Source organism: Corapipo altera, unplaced genomic scaffold (assembly GCF_003945725.1).
Source record: "Corapipo altera isolate COAL_440 unplaced genomic scaffold, ASM394572v1 22b, whole genome shotgun sequence".
NCBI classification, from domain to species: domain Eukaryota; kingdom Metazoa; phylum Chordata; class Aves; order Passeriformes; family Pipridae; genus Corapipo; species Corapipo altera.
In genome coordinates this window covers 8,395,824-8,411,859 of record NW_020884876.1, presented here as the reverse complement: position 1 = coordinate 8,411,859, position 16,036 = coordinate 8,395,824, and the positions used below count along the sequence as shown (strand labels likewise).

General features: G+C 38.7%; 1 protein-coding gene across 1 annotated transcript in view; it reads left to right on the top strand.

Annotated features, from left to right (window-relative positions):
* The window catches only part of WWC2 (WW and C2 domain containing 2), a 101,769-nt gene that overhangs the window by 19,632 nt on the left and 66,101 nt on the right, over window positions 1-16,036 (top strand). The window contains exon 2 of the mRNA XM_027635890.1: window positions 15,792-15,901. Within this exon, the coding sequence (XP_027491691.1) occupies window positions 15,792-15,901 (110 nt within the window). The remainder of the gene's footprint in view (window positions 1-15,791; window positions 15,902-16,036) is intronic.

Here is a 16,036-nt window from a genome sequence, read left to right as displayed (position 1 = left end):
ACAGATACATAATAGCAAAAGGAGGGGCAAGGAAAACTTCCATTCTTTATTGGACATGGGCAGGAATATAGTTATCAAAGACGAGGAAAAGGCTGAGGTGTTTAATACCTTCTCTACCTCAGTTTTCAACAGTAAGACAGGTTGTCCTGAGGACACCTGGCTTCTGGAGCTTGTAGAAAGAGATAGGAATCTGAATAGCCCCCCTGTAATCCAGGAGGAAACAGTTAGCGACCTGCTGAGCCACTTGGATCCCTGCAAGTCTATGGGACCAGATGGGATCCAGCCAAAGGTGATGAGGGAGCTGGCGGAAGAGCTCGCCAAGCCTCTCTCCATCCTCTACCAACAGTCCTGGCTCACTGGGGAGGTCCCAGGTGATTGGAAGTTGACCAATATCACGCACATCCACAAAAAGGGCCGGAAGGAGGACCCAGGAAATTACAGGCCCGTCAGCCTGACCTCAGTGCCTGGCAAGGTTATGGAGCAGATCATCCTCAGTGCAATCACACAGCACCTACAGGATGGACAAGGGATCAGACCCAGCCAGCACGGGTTTAGGAAGGGCAGGTCCTGTTTGACCAGCCTGATCTCCTTTTATGATCAGGTGACCCGCCTGATGGATGAGGGGAAGGCTGTGGATGTGTCTACCTGGACTTCAGCAAAGCCTTTGACACCGTCTCCCACAGCATACTCCTGAAAAAGCTGGCAGCCCACGGCTTGGACAGGGGCACTCTGTGCTGGGTTAGGAACTGGCTGGAGGGCTGGGCCCAGAGAGTGGTGGTGAATGGTGCTGCATCCAGTTGGTGGCCGGTCACTAGTGGTGTCCCCCAGGGATCAGTATTGGGCCCAGTTCTGTTTAATATCTTTATTGATGATTTAGATGAGAGGATTGAGTCCACCATCAGCAAATTTGCAGATGACACTGAGTTGGGGGGGAATGTTGATCTGCTGGAAAGCAAGAGGGCTCTTCAGGGGGACCTGGACAGGCTGGAGAGTTGGGCTGATTCCAACGAGATGAGGTTCAACAAGGCCAAGTGCCGGGTCCTGCACTTTGGCCACAACAACCCCCTGCAGCGCTACAGGCTGGGGACAGAGTGGCTGGAGAGCAGCCAGGCAGAAAGGGACTTGGGAGTTTGGATTGACAGGAAGCTGAACATGAGCCAGTAGTGTGCCCAGGTGGCCAAGAAGGCCAATGGCATCCTGGCCTGGATCAGGAACAGTGTGGCCAGCAGGACCAGGGAAGCGATTCTTCCCCTGTACTCAGCGCTGGTGAGGCCACACCTGGAGTACTGTGTCCAGTTCTGGGCCCCTCAGTTCAGGAAGGATATTGAGGTGCTGCAGCAGGTCCAGAGAAGAGCAACAAGGCTGGTGAAGGGACTCAAGCACAAGTCCTGTGAGGAGAGGCTTGAGGGAGCTGGGGTTGTTCAGGCTGGAGAAGAGGAGGCTGAGGGGAGACCTCATCACTCTCTAGAACTCCCTGGAAGGAGATTGTAGCCAGGTTGGTCTCTTCTCACAGGCAGCTATCAGCAGGACAAGAGGGCATGGTCTTAAGCTGTGCCAGGGAGGTTTAGGTTGGACATTAGGAAGAAATTCTTTACAGAGAGGGTAATCAGACATTGGAGTGGGCTGCCCAGGGAAGTAGTGGATTCTCTGTCCCTGGAGGTTTTTAAGATGAGACTGGATGTGGCACTTAGTGCCATGGTCTAGCAGCTGCAGCGGTAGTGGATCAAGGGTTGGAGTTGATGATCTCAGAGGTCCCTTCCAACCTGGCTGATTCTGTGATTCTATACATACAGAGGTTGCTTCTAGCCTTGTTGAAGGCAAGACTGCCTTTGACTTTGGTGTAGAAATTTCCTTGGCTTGTTCTGTGAAGTTGTGTATCCTTTACAGGATCAGACAGTTGCATCCCTCTGAAGCTGCCTTTTCTCCAAGCTGGACAAACCCCAGTCCCTCAGTGTCTTCACAGGGCAGGTGCTTCAGCTCCCAACCATCCCGGTGGCTTTCCCCTGGGCTTGCTTCGGTTAGGTTTGGGGATGGTTTTTTTGCCTTAGAAGATCAGAACTGAGTGGAGTATTTGAGATACAGTTTAATGAGTGTAGAGTAGAGAAAGTAATCACTTTCCTTGATCTACTGGCCACATTGTTGCTGATAGAGGAGGCTGTTGGCCTTCTCTGCAGCCAGGGCACTGGATCACTGCCAGCTCACTGCCCGCCAGGACCCCAAAGCTACTCCACAGATGATCAGTCCCAACCTGTATTATGGTAGAGGGCACTTGCTTCCTGGATGCAGGACTTGGCATTTGTGTTGCTGAATCTCTGAAGGTTCCTGCTGGCCCATTCCTGTAGCCTAAGTCTTCTGAAGGCTGATCATGTCCTTAATAGTGTTGGTTGGTCCCTCCAATATGGTGTCATATGCAAGTCTGATGAGAGTGCAGTCTGATGCCTTTTCCAAATCACTGAACAGATGTTAAACAGGACTGGTCCCTCCAATAGTCCACATTTCATGATTTTCCAAGTAGAATACAACTTGTTGACTACTAGTCCAAAGGAAGGCAAGTGTGGTTTGCAGGTTGCTGTTACAAAACTAGGGCAGATGATGAGAATTGGTACCATGTTTTTAGTCAAAAGTAGAGACTAGCTATGACTTCTTTTGTTCAGCTCAAGATGGACCTCAAACTTGTTGCCCCTCATCTAGGTTAGCTTTCTATTGTTCCTAAAATTTAATATTATTTGCTAGAAATGGGATTAATATAAGTCTAAGAAATGTTAGCTTTGTGATACTCTTTAAAAAAAAAATCCTTTGTGACTATAACTAACAGAAGCAAGAAAAAAAAGAGAGAAATTCTAGTGATTCATTATAAAAATGTTCAATAACTAAATGGTTTTTAACTAAGAATACATTAAACGGACTTCAGAGAGATTTGTGTATGAGTTTCAGTGTTCCACAATATTCTCTGTAGTAAGACAGTTTTAAGAATACTTTCTAACAAGATCCAGTTTGAAGTATGTGTACAAGACCAAAGTATTTTTCTTCTTTTGCTTTTTTTCCCAGTGGGAAGTATTTTCTTCATTTTCATCTTTGTATGTTAACTCTTAGGATTTGTGTATTATATGTTCCTTTCTGTTGCCAAAGAGTAATGCTGCTATAAAAGTAGCTATCCTGAAAAGTATCACCTGCCTTGGTTGGTTGGTTGGTTTTGTTGTCTTTTAATCCAAATGTGAAGGTCAGTAGATCCTATATAGCCAGAGCCTTTTCTTTAAATTTACTTTAAGACAAGGTACTGTGTGTGACACAATTTCTATCTTTGGAATTCCAATTTCCAGTCTTAACAGCCTTGGGAAAGGAGGGAGTGGCAGATTTAATTAATATTCCTGCATGTGTTAGGAGACAGGTGAATTTAGAATAGCAACTTCAATAGGAAAACAGTTTTATCTGGAATATCACATTTACTGTCACTGTGAATCTGTTCTTTTTATTTTTTGTCAAATCTGTTTTTGAAAGCAATTATGATTTTGACCTCAACAAAATGCAGTGGCAGTGTGGTCCAGCTATGATTGTGTATTGTATAGAACTATGTTTTGAGCATGCCCTTCTGTACTTTCTGCATGTGCTTTCTTGTAGTGTGAGAAACAGAGAATCAGTGCTGCCTGTTCCTCTCATGTACACCATATTTCCACTCTGTAAGAGACTACTAAGATGAATGATATTAACCCGTTCAGTTACATTACATTCTATACTCTGATTGCCATTGCTCACTTTTCTCTGCATCTTGGTCTGTGGTTTTACTTTTAAGATGTTGTGGTGGTGCAGAAGTACAGGGCTATCAGAGCTGAATGGAACATTAAAGAGTATTCACACAACAGCTGTAAAAAAAAAAAAGTATGGTGGTATTTTCTGTTTTGTGTTATATTTCTTTCCTCGTAACATGTAATTAAGCTGTTTGGCATTTTGGCTTCTGCTAAGTGTTGAGCTGATTCAAAGAGCCACCCACAAGGAGTTGAATGACTTCTGCAGTGGTGTTGGCAAAAATAGTTGTCTCTTGATCCAGTTAAATGTGATACAGTAGTACAAAATCTCCTCACAGGTTTTTGTAAATAGGCTACTTCCTTTTTTAATTTTGAGTTTTAAGTGTTAGCTTAAGCAACTGAATTTGAAAATGTGCAGAATAACCTCATTCTGGTGTTCTCATCTTCTTTCCCCTTCTCTTTCACCTTGAAAGACAGGACTGGTAAAACATTGCTTTTAGCTACTCATGAGAGCATTTTGTATATTGTTTTGATGTTAATATGCTTATTTAAAGAAATGATAATTTACTCTGTGCTATTAGCCACCACAACTAGGGACTAGGTTTGAATATGTACTATGTTCTCGGAAGTAATTCTTTAACCTGAATTATTCAAATTTTTAAATCAGCAATACAAACTGCTAATAAACCTGAAGGGAGTACATTTTCATGTTTGGGAGAGGTAGGCAGCTTTATTCCAGCGTTAGCTCATCTGGAAATTCCAGGTTTCCTTTGACAGTGTCTCAGAGAATTTCTCAGCGATCTTTGCAAATTACTGCTTTGGAAGTATTTACTCTGAACAGCTTTGTGCCTAACATACTTGGTAAAGAGGGATGTGTGACAAGCAATTGTATGCTGGGGGTAGAGGAAAGGTTTATAAATGTTCAGGGAAAGGGAACCAAAAAGGATAGCTGACCTGAAAGGCGTTCAGTCAATCTGACATGAGAGGCAGAAGGTGATTCTTTGGGTTTTTTGTGGTTTTTTTTTCTTCCAACAGAAGGCCAAGTTTCAATAAACTGAATATGTGCTGTATTCCTCCTAGGGACTACTAGAAAATTTGCTGCCTTCATTACAGGTTCTGAGGTGGTTTTTTTCAGGCAGTTTCTGGGAGTGGGTATGTGGGAAGGAAGTCACGGCAAACTTAGATGTTTCCTGTTGGATAATTGTTGCATGTTTCCCGTTCCTCAAACCTTACGGCCACTGGGAATAAATTTGATCTAAAAATTGAAGTCAATTAATACTGTGAATAAAGAAATATAAAACCAGTAGAGATGGTGAAGAAACTCTTCATTAATTTTGTTTAATACTATTTTCTGAGTATCTTGAAATATGCAAAGAAAGACAGTTTAATTAAAGCATTGCAAACTAGAGCTTTTCATATTAAATTAGTGGGAGGGGATTAAATGTAGGCCAGAACATATATCTGAAATCTTCTTATAATCATAATTTTATGCTACTGTAATTTTACACTACCCTGACACTTGATGATCTTGCACTTTTAATTTCAATGTTAGATTTGTATGAAGCAAACATTTACTACAACCCTTACTCGTTATTTCAGTTTTGTGCAATTTTACTAATATATAATATAATAACTCAGTCTGTGACTTCCGTATAATCTCAAGAATGTAAAGATTTTTCTGGAGTCTGTTTTCTATGAAAACATAGCTGAAATTATTTGAAGGATCTTTCTGAACCATTTGTATCAAGGGTTGGCAGACATTTTTATAGTCTCTTATTAATATTAAAATACAAATATATTATCCTTTTTTTTTCAATATTATGCTGCTTGCAGTTTTATATAATCAGTGTTGAGTTTGTTCTTTTTCCATTTAAAAAAATGTTAATACATTTTTAAGGGTTTCTTCTGTAGCATCTGGATACAGGGTTTTACCAGTGGCCAGAGATGGACCTAGTGGTTGTGTACCATTTGAGCTCTGATCCAACTCAGTGTTTTTGCAACAGGAGCTGCATTGTACTGCAAAACACATAATGATTTAATGAAATACACATTAAAAATTGTTCCAAAACAAGTGGTTGGATGAGAAGCCGGAATCGAGACAAGAAGAACTTAGTACTGAGAATAACAGAGTGGGGTGTTGGCCCCTGTTGGGTTCAGTTTTTAGGTCTGTTAGCAAATTGCAGTGACCTTGGACTTAACTCAGGTTTGCTCTTCCCTTCTTCTGGAATGATTGGTATACTTGACTGAAGTGCTTCACAGTGATGAAGTTGAATGTTTGTGAGGTTATCTGAGATGTTCAGATGGATAGTACTTTTCGAAAGTGCTTGTCACAGACTTAAGTTTCCTGCTGCTGAAATTGGTAACACTCCTGCTGACTTCAGTGGGAGCAGAGTTAGGCAAGGAGAGTCTTTAAATATCCTGTCTATAAATCCAAAGGTTCCTTGCATTGCAAGTAAGTGTTTGTTTGCGGGGGAAGTGGAATTCACAGTACAAAATTTTCAAAATCATTTTCTGTAGCTGATGAGGTGAGTAGTGGGGTGATTTGAACTAGTGCGTGTATGAAATTACAGAGAGGAGGAAGGGGAAGGATTAGAGGTAGGGAAGATCTTTAGATGATGACATTGTGTGATTGTTTTCTGGTTTTGACTGTGTTCTTTCTTTGAAATACATTTCTCTTTCCCATATTTAATTATCACACTACAAAAATGTCCTATATTTAACCCTTTAGTAGTTAACTATCTGTCATGAAGCCTACTTTTGGTACTTTGTGACTGACAGCCAAGCTGACAAGTCATTCAGATTAACAGAATAAATGTTTTAATCCTTTCCTGTAAGTGTATCTGTTTTGATTTATTCTAATAAAGTACTCCGATCTATAGGTATTTTCCTCCCATTGTTTGTTTTGTCATACTTCAGTTAAATAGTAAGCTTTTGGAGGCAGATGTTGCTCCTGGTTTGCATATGGAAATTCCTGCAGTGTATGCCATTATTTGAATTTCAAAAACCAATGATTGACTGCATTTGTTGGGTTTTCATGGTGCTTTTTTTAGGGTTGTGTGGGGTTTTTTGTTGTTTGGCTTTCCTTTTTGCTTACCTTGTGTATTTCTAGGGGTCCATCTTCATATTGTAGAAGAATACTTGGATAATAAATGTATGAAATGAGAAGCAGGGTGATACAAGACAAGTAAAGGAAACATTTCCAAGTCAAGTTTGTAGGCAGAAATTGTAGGATTGGAAACATTTAAAATTGCTGGAAAAATAGCATGGTGTATATGGACTTAAAACTAATAGCCAAGTTTCTTAACAGTCTTCTCAATTGATGACAACATGGTGTCTTTCTATCAACAATGTACAGTCATGTATATATATCAATAACCTATAGCAACGCTGCACATAATAGCCTTTTCATAATGTCACTGCATTTGAGCTTTCCAGGGACAGGCTCAAAGGTCGTATCATTGGTTTATGGCTGTGGAATTATCCCTGTGCTAGGGTATGGTTATCAGACATTCCTCACATTCCAGGTGTCTAATATTATAGTGCTTACGTGCCAGTGCAGGACCAACTGCTGCGGTGAAGAAAAAAGCGGGAGAAAACATTCACAGCATTACCAATTTCCACTTCTTTGTGCCCTCCTTTTCCCCTAACCTTTCAAAATGTCATCTTTGATTTGAACTGGGCAATGTTAAAGAGATAAATTAGTTACAAGTAGTGACTTGGTTGGGGGATTTTCCTACAAAAATATATAGCTAGAATGCTGAGTTGGAAAGTAATGGTTCTCCTTTTCACTTACAGACTTGGTTTCTTTCAGTACCTTCAATTATAAAATAATATAGCAAAATGTATAGCTGTGTTCAGTGTGGGCTTCTTTTTTTTTTCACTGATGGTGATTGTTAAGTGAAAAAGCCAAAACAGTTTATCGTAATCAAAAGGCAAAGGAAACAAAAAACCATGCCAGCAGGTAGTTTGACCTGGTCCTGCAACCAGTGGGTGTGGGTCCCTTCCTTCCCAAAAGCATTCTTCCCCTTCTGAGTCTCAGCTATTCAGTTCATGTGCCTTTTCAGAAGCACCTGTGGAGGGACGGAATGAGCTGACATTGAGCTAATGCCAGCTCAATGGGAGGAGGCAGTTATGCTCTGCTTCCTTGCTCTTAAAACGTGTTTTTATGGCAGTCATTAACACACACGTAGCATATTATGGTGAGCTGGAGGGCAGCACACTCCCTCTGCACTCATCTCCCCCTATCTGCTACCTCCTGGACTGAAAGCTTAAGTTGTGTATTCTCTGCTTGCTTCTTTTTGAGTGTTTGTGTATGAGAAGGACCTAAGGTGCCCATTCTGGGGAGAGGTTTTTTCTGTAGAGAAAATGGGCAAGATCTTTGAAGGACCTGAAGATTTCTATCCTTATCTTCTCTGTATTGCATAAAGTTTATAGAGTTTGGGGATATACCCAAATAATGTCCCACCATTCTATGTTGCTTAAGTTAGCAAACTTATGTATGTCTCTTAGTATAATCCTCCATCTGCACGTTTGTACATTTTTCTTTACCAAGGAAACTTTGTAAAACCAAGAAATATATTTCTTTAAGTCCTGCTGTCTTTCCTAAGTATTCAAGAGCTTAAAAGAATCACAGGATAGAGGTTGCAAGCTATTAAAAATGTATGCCTGTATGTTTTTTTTAGAAAACTAGAATCAGTGCCCACATATTTCAAGTTTACATTATTTTATATGGATTTGACTGGTTTACCCATCTTTGTATTACCAGGAGCAAAATTATCTGAAATCTGGAAAACAAGCGAAGACTTATTAAATGTATCCAGGAGATACTTACCAATGGAGTTAATAAATCTTTGTCTCCTAGAAGTGTATAACTCCGCTGTGACTTTAGTCTCTGCCATTAGATTTTGAGAATCCACTTGTGGTGCAAAAAGGTGAAGGTGCAGTACTGTCGACTGCTATGTGCTCATGCTAGGTAGGAGTGTGGCTGGGAACATTTGAGTGTAAGCCTGTACTGTGGTGTGCATGTGTGTGTAATACAAAACAAACACATTAGTGGTGCACGTGCTACTGGCTATAGGCCTACATTTAATGCTGTTAAGAAGCATAATTTAATATTATTGAGAATTTTTCATAAGTAAAGAATGGGGTGAAGTTTAGTTTGAACTATTAGTAATTTTGTATTGGCACAGAAAAGGTAATATGCATGTTTGCTGTCTTGTAAGCATAGGCATTTGTTAACATTTGGTTCCACACATCTTGGGAACAAGGTAAACGTGCACGACCTTACCATATTTGTTTATTTTACACCACTATTCTCATACAGGCACTGTGACCATGCTACTCCTTTTTTGATCTGTTCTAATGTGGTACTGATGTCCACTTAGTTACTCTTTCAAAATAATACCTGTAATAAAGTGGCAGTATATCTTAATAATACCGTTAATAAAAGAGAACGTACCTGAGCAATTCAAAGTTTGTACATAATGTCTTGTCCTGATATCTGAATGGAAGGCACTACTGTGTTAAGAACATGGTGTTTAGAAGAAAAAATCCTGTCGAGAGACTCATGATTGCTTTTTGGAGAGAGAGGTTTTGTGTGGGATTTGCTAGTTTATAGAATTGAATGAACAAAGAATATGGCAAAAGGGTGTTTTGTGGGCAAATTCTGCCCCTTCCTACAGGTAAACAGCGCAGTTACCACTTTTTAAAGTTAGGAAAGTGATAGCAATATAATTAATACAAAGCAAATGCATTTTGTTACAGCTTCAGCCACTGTAATTTGTAGAACAGAAAATTGTATTCCCTATGCAGTGTAATTTTCATACTGTTAATGACCTCAGCCATAGGGAGCGGCAATGCCTTTCTTTAACTCTGACCTGCAAGGTGGTGCAACAGTTGAGACTCTTTCACTATTCTGCACTCTGATACCTGCTACAGTATTCATCCCACTTAAATTTAGTGTTGCATTCAGAATCCTATAGTTACTAGGAAAAGAGGAAAATCTTCATATGCTGAATCTGCCTCTCTAGGGAACCTAAAGCAGTAATTCAGGTTAGATAACTGACTTTTGAAGTTAATGAGATTAATTGCACCCCTGAGTTTTATACAAGAAATTTGTGTTGGATGCTTGAAGTGAGTAAAATCCATGTTTGTAAAGATATTTGGGGCTGGATTAGAATACATAGTTATACACCCTTCAAAGTCATAATGCCTATAGCATTAGAAAGTTGGGTAAGAATTGAATTGATTTTGAAACCCAACTTGAGCACTAAATTCAGGAGATCTGAGGAAGAATTTAGAACATTTTTCTTCTTCTGTTTGTACATTTCTTTCCTTGATGAGTTGATTTAAATTTTTACCTTTGCTTGTCTCAAGCTCTATGGACCAAAATTAAGAGTAAAATACTTTCATCCTTTTGCAAAATAAGAAATTAACTGATCCTGATCATATGTTCCTATTCTATGTCATTGTGCTAACTGAAAGCACTCAGAGTAAACTTTTTGTGTTGCTGTTGTATTGTGTTATAGGTAAATCATCTGTACACCCTTCTGTATTCCAGGTAAGTATGTGTATGGTTCTACCATCGTTGGTTTCTTCTGTTATGTTTTAATAGATGCTCATTCCTGAACATCTGAATCGTAAGTTGTGTTTTGTCTTCTCAGTTCTAGATTGTGGAGAAGAGATATAGTTTTCAGAACAATTTCTGTCTAGAAAAGGTTCTAGAGAGTACTGCACTGCAAGAAAAAATAAATTATGTAATATACATCATTATATATGAAAGTGAGTAGGTGTGACATTTAATCCATGCAGCGTTTCATATAAGTGTCACACAAGATCTTGCTCCATGGAAAAGTACAGGAGTTCATTTTGGGTATTTGAAGAAAGTTTTGAAATGCATGTTGAAGTTGCTATAGGAGTTGTGCATTGACCCTAGTTATAATTGAATTCCAAACTTCAAGTGTTGACTGTAGGTGAAGTGCCACACAGCAAAGGAGGTATTCTTGAAAGTAATTTTGAAAGAGATTAAGATGAACCTGTTTGTATTTCTCAGGTATTTGTGTACCTCTACCAACCTGTATTTTCTTCCTTTCTAACTGAGGAAAAATCATCTCAGGTTTGGGTGGGGTGGGATTTTTTTAGTATCTGTGTCTCTTTCTCCCTCTTCCCCACCCCATCATTTTCTGAGATCTGCCTACTTTAACCTTCTCTCTTCCCCACACCCTCCACCACATGTATTATAAGTGACAGTAAATCATTGATGCAATTGATGCACGTTGTCCTATGTAAGCAAATCATATCAGTAGCTGAATTCACACAGTAATTCAGAATATGGATAAAATCAGGTCTTGGTAGTAGCGTAAGGAGATAGGTGATGCTGGTATCAACTGAGTTTAGAAGAGGATGAAGACCAAAGTGTGGAGTTTTCTGTTGATAGAGTGCTAATCATAATATGGTTTAACTTACAGTTCAATGTTGCAATTGATTTAATCCTCAATGGATTTTGGAGAAAAAAGGTGCTCAGAGAAGGAATGCAGCAGAATGCAGCATTTCTCTTGCATTGAACAGTGTGTTCAGAATAGTTTGTGTATATACATAAATACATTTGCATACACATTTTTAAGAACATGCACATTCATACTCTCAGATCACAGAAATGGGAAATATCATGGGCTGTCTGTATCTTCACAGAATGATAGTAAGTTTTACTAATACATATAGTAAATTTCTTAATTTTTGTGGACCCTGACCTTAGAAATAAGTCTATCTTCTATGTATTTTTGGGATCTAGGGACCGCAAAACGTGGTCTACATCAAACAAGAAAGTTGTCCAAACGGAATAGTGTTTCTGCACTGACAGCCCATCAGCTGTAGTTACGGTTCCATTTTACAGTATCACCAGCCTCTTTTTTTTTTTTAGAGCATGGTGCTAACAATGCCATGGTTGCAGCTTTGATCCCCATATGGGCCATTCACTTACGGGTTGGAATCGGTGATCCTTGTGGGTCCCTTCCAACTCAGAATATTCTGTGATTCATTGTTAACCTTAGATCCATATACAGACTTATTCTTAAAGTTATGACTGTAGATGCAGTAACAACTGTTAACAATAACACATATATCATCGTAGAAACTGCATTTTAAGAGCTTAGCTAACTCTGTATTTTGGAAACTTTAAAGAAAAAAGTGGATTTGATATGATATTACAGCTTTTTGATTTATAAACTGTATTTGTCTCATGGGTTTCCCAGGGCATCTCTGAAGTGATTGGCAGTAACATAATTATACATTGTTTGTATAATGGAATTACAGAATGCTTCCTGGTTTTCCTAAAAATAGCCACTTCTTACACACACCTGCTTCTTTTTTGCTAAGGCTAAAAAGAAAAGTGCCCCTGGGTGAGCATACTTGAGCTTAATGATAAGCATTAAAAAAACCCAAGCCTTTTGTTAACTAGTTGAACTTCATTGGATAGTAAATGTGGACTTTTAAGTTCTACTTTTTAGAGTATCAGCATTCTTTAACATGTAAATTGATGGCTACAAATGAAACAGTATTATGAACTACCTCAGAATATCAGCGCCCTAGAGATGCAGCACTTAATTCTCTATTATGGTCCAATAAACCTCATTTTTCTTGGGTCATGGTTAATGAATGTAATGGTAGTCTGTCTGTCATAGGTTATTATGTCACAGATAATGATCTTCACACAGACAAGATTCCTTCAGTCCTTGTTCCTAGATATTATTTCCTTTCCAATTACATCTCGTAACTCTCTGCTTTCAACTTTTGTCTTGTAAATTTTCTCTTGCTTCATATCATGTTAATCTCACCCACTTGCCATAAGTATTTTGAAAGTAAATAGTATTTATATTGAGACAATTCTGAGGGCCTTAAGCAATCAGATATCACCTTGTGCTGATTCTTGTTCAAATGTAGAAGTACACATCGGACTCAAAAATCCTGTGCCATTAAAAGACTCTGGAACGAAAAAGAGAGTTGTGGGAACATTACACTCTTAATTAATTGTGATCTTACTATGTGCAAACTTTCTCATGTTTTAAAAATCTACTTGGAAGCACTTCTTCTGACATAGTTCAGATCTTAAGGATGTGATATGCAAGCATCATCCGGCAGAGCAGAATTCATAGAACAATTTATCCAGTACTACCTGTATTTTTGGACCTCTGTCTCCCTCTTCTTCTCATTTTGTTTAAAGTCTAGAGTCGGTCACTCAAGTACTTTTCCACAGTTTTTTAGAGTCGCTTTAATGTATGAAGTGTCTGGGATGAGAGAATGGCTGCTATTCATTCCCACGGTATCTGATTTCAGAGAAGTGGTAGCACCTGGACAGAACATTTGCATGATCAGAGTCGACTGCAGTCTAACTTACAGAATGTGCTATTATAGTAAGAAGTCAGTATTTGATTAAAAATAAAATTGATGTGGAGCACAGAAGAAAAGCCAGGATAGTACTGGGCTTATATCCTTCCTGTAGAGGTCATCTAAAAAAAACATCTTGTGAGTGTTGTTAGCTGTGGTGTGTATCTTTGGTGAAAGTATTGAATGCTTATGCAGAGTTCTAAATTAATTTATTAGAGATCATCTGGCCATGTTTATATGAGTTTATGATTCCTATGTTGCTATATGATATTTAAAATATTTTTTCTACTTGAACTACATGAGTTCAGTTTTGAGTTAATATTATAATATTAAAGCTAATGATGACATTGAACTTTTATTTTTATCCAGTTTAAGATGTTTCGTGAAAATCTACAGTTGTAATCAAATTTGAGACAGGACTTTCTTCAAAGCAAGGTGCACTCTTGTAGTTGGCACATCTTGTTCACGTGACTAACCAGATTCACCAAAGAACCGTTGCTTTTACATGATTGATGCTTCCTCTGAGCAGCAGTGGCCTGGGAACACTCTGACTTGCGTGGATACCCTGTTTTCAGTCTGCTGCATGCTGCCTGTCTGAAACTGTGATTGTGCTTACCCTGGCTTTAAAAGGCTTTTCCTGCTTTCCTAAGAACCATCTCTTTCTTTCTAGCTGTTACTATTTGCAACAAAACAGTAATCTTTGAAGTGATGCTGGTAATTACTAATAGTCAGCATTTGGGCAGGTGCGTTTGATATGGCAGCGCCAGGCAACTGTTAACCTGCTGAGCTGCGTAGCTTCTGCTGCCCTGAGGGCAGGAGGAGGGTCAGGAGCAGGGTGGCAGGTCAGAGCTGGGGTTTCTGGAGAGCTCCTTGGAGCAGCCTCACTCAGAGCTATGCCAGTGTCTGGATTTAAAAATGTATTTTTAATGTTAGTAGTGTTAGCGGTTAGAATAGATAGGCTTGGCTTACTACAGACTTGCTCTCTCCCTGGAAATCACTGGGGAACTGACAGCTGGCTTGTGCTCCATATTTTTATGTCCAGATGTAATTCCACATTGGTAATCTCACCTGTATTTTGTAATAGTTTTCAGTGTGTTTAGTGGTTTTGCACAGCAGTTTGTAAGTGGCAATAAACAGGCCAATTTGTCTCATACCTGCAAATTTGTTCAGAACCTCAAATTAAGCATCAGTAACCTTCATAGGATTATGTTGTAAACTCTGGAGAAATATCAGGAAGTGGATTCATGCTTGCAATTTAAAAAACATAAATTGGAAACAAAATCACTGTTCAAAATGTTTTGAATCCTAAGAACTTGGTTCTTTGTGATTTCTTCAGCCTTATTTTGGAGGAATACTGTCCTACTGAAAGAATTGGTAGATCAGATACCTTGATGATGATGATAATAAAAGTAACAATGGGGCAATGATTTCTAAATCAAACTTGTGCTCAAATTTCTGGTTTTTTCCAGCTGCGTAAAGAATTCAATAGTTTTGTAAAGTACTGTCTGTCTGGTGGTTTCTACACAAAATCCAATTCAGTTTGTAGAAGGTAAAATATAATATTCTTTTCTCTTTCTTTTCTCACAAAAAGTGTCAATAAACCAGTTTATTTTGGTCAGGAAGTAATTAAAGAAAAAAATCCTGAGACACAGAAAAGCATGTGTGAATTAGACTGTTAGCTTTTTATTTATATAGAATTTTAATGGTGAGATGAAAAAACTGTCTTAGGTGATAGAACCTAATCAGCAGTGAACAAAGGAGTGCTGCTTGTATCCCACAAACTGCTCTTGATAATCTTACTCTGAGGATTCTTTTATTTAAACTTTGGATATGTAGTAATCTTATTGTCACTATGGTGACAATAAAACCTTAAATCTCTTGTTCTTCCTGTTAAATATATCAGTATACCATGGATGGCATTTATCTGTGGATTTATCGACAGGAAACTCAATACTAATTTCTTTTTTAAAAAAAGGAGAAAAAGATGATCATGTAAAGCTCTGCTCAGCCTCAGTTGGAAAAGAGCCCATGTATTATTTTTATCAATCTACTTAATGTAAGAAATAAGTGCTCCATTATTAAAATGAAAAACTTTAATAGTCTGTCTTCCTAAAAAAGCACCATGTGAACATCTAAGGCCCATTAAATGTTACTTATAAAATGTCTGCTCTGTGCACACTGCTGTTTGTTTTATTCAAGTGCATGGATTGATGCGTGCTGCTAACTGCATCTTAGGTGGTTGTATTCACTTTTCTGACTTTCTTGTCTGTGGTCATTAGAAAAAATGATCTTGAAATCTTGTCGACTCAAGGTTGAAGGGTCCAGTTCTCCTGGTGGCAAATAGGAATGTAGATAATTTTTATTTTTTTTTACAAGCTATTGGTTGTTGTTTGATTTTAAACTGTCAAATATGAAAGATGTTGCACTGAATTTCTCACTTGAGTTCCTGGACTGAAAAATGTTTGCAGTAATATATTCTTGGAGGTAATAAATTCAGAAGGATGGAATAGGGGAAAAACAGTCAAGACACGAAACTTTAAGAGGGAGAAAACAACTTGCTTTCCTTTCTCCCTGCAATCTTTCTTTAGTTTCTGTAATAATAGGGATTAATATGAATAACAAACATATGTATGGAAGCTGTGCCATTGAGTTGTTTCTTTGTTTTAGGTTAACAAAGCCCTTGTCCTTTGCGGATTGTGTTGGGGATGAATTGCCGTGGGGATGGGAAGCCGCATATGATCCTCAGATTGGTGTGTACTATATTGATCACATAAACCGTAAGTATTTTTCAGTTTGCCATATTGATTATAAAAGCAAGTTCATCTTGGTTAGACTCAGAATTCTTGATTAGCATCAAAATGCTGGGGAAAATTTGCCCTTTGGTGTAACATTGTTGACTTTAAAAGGCTTAC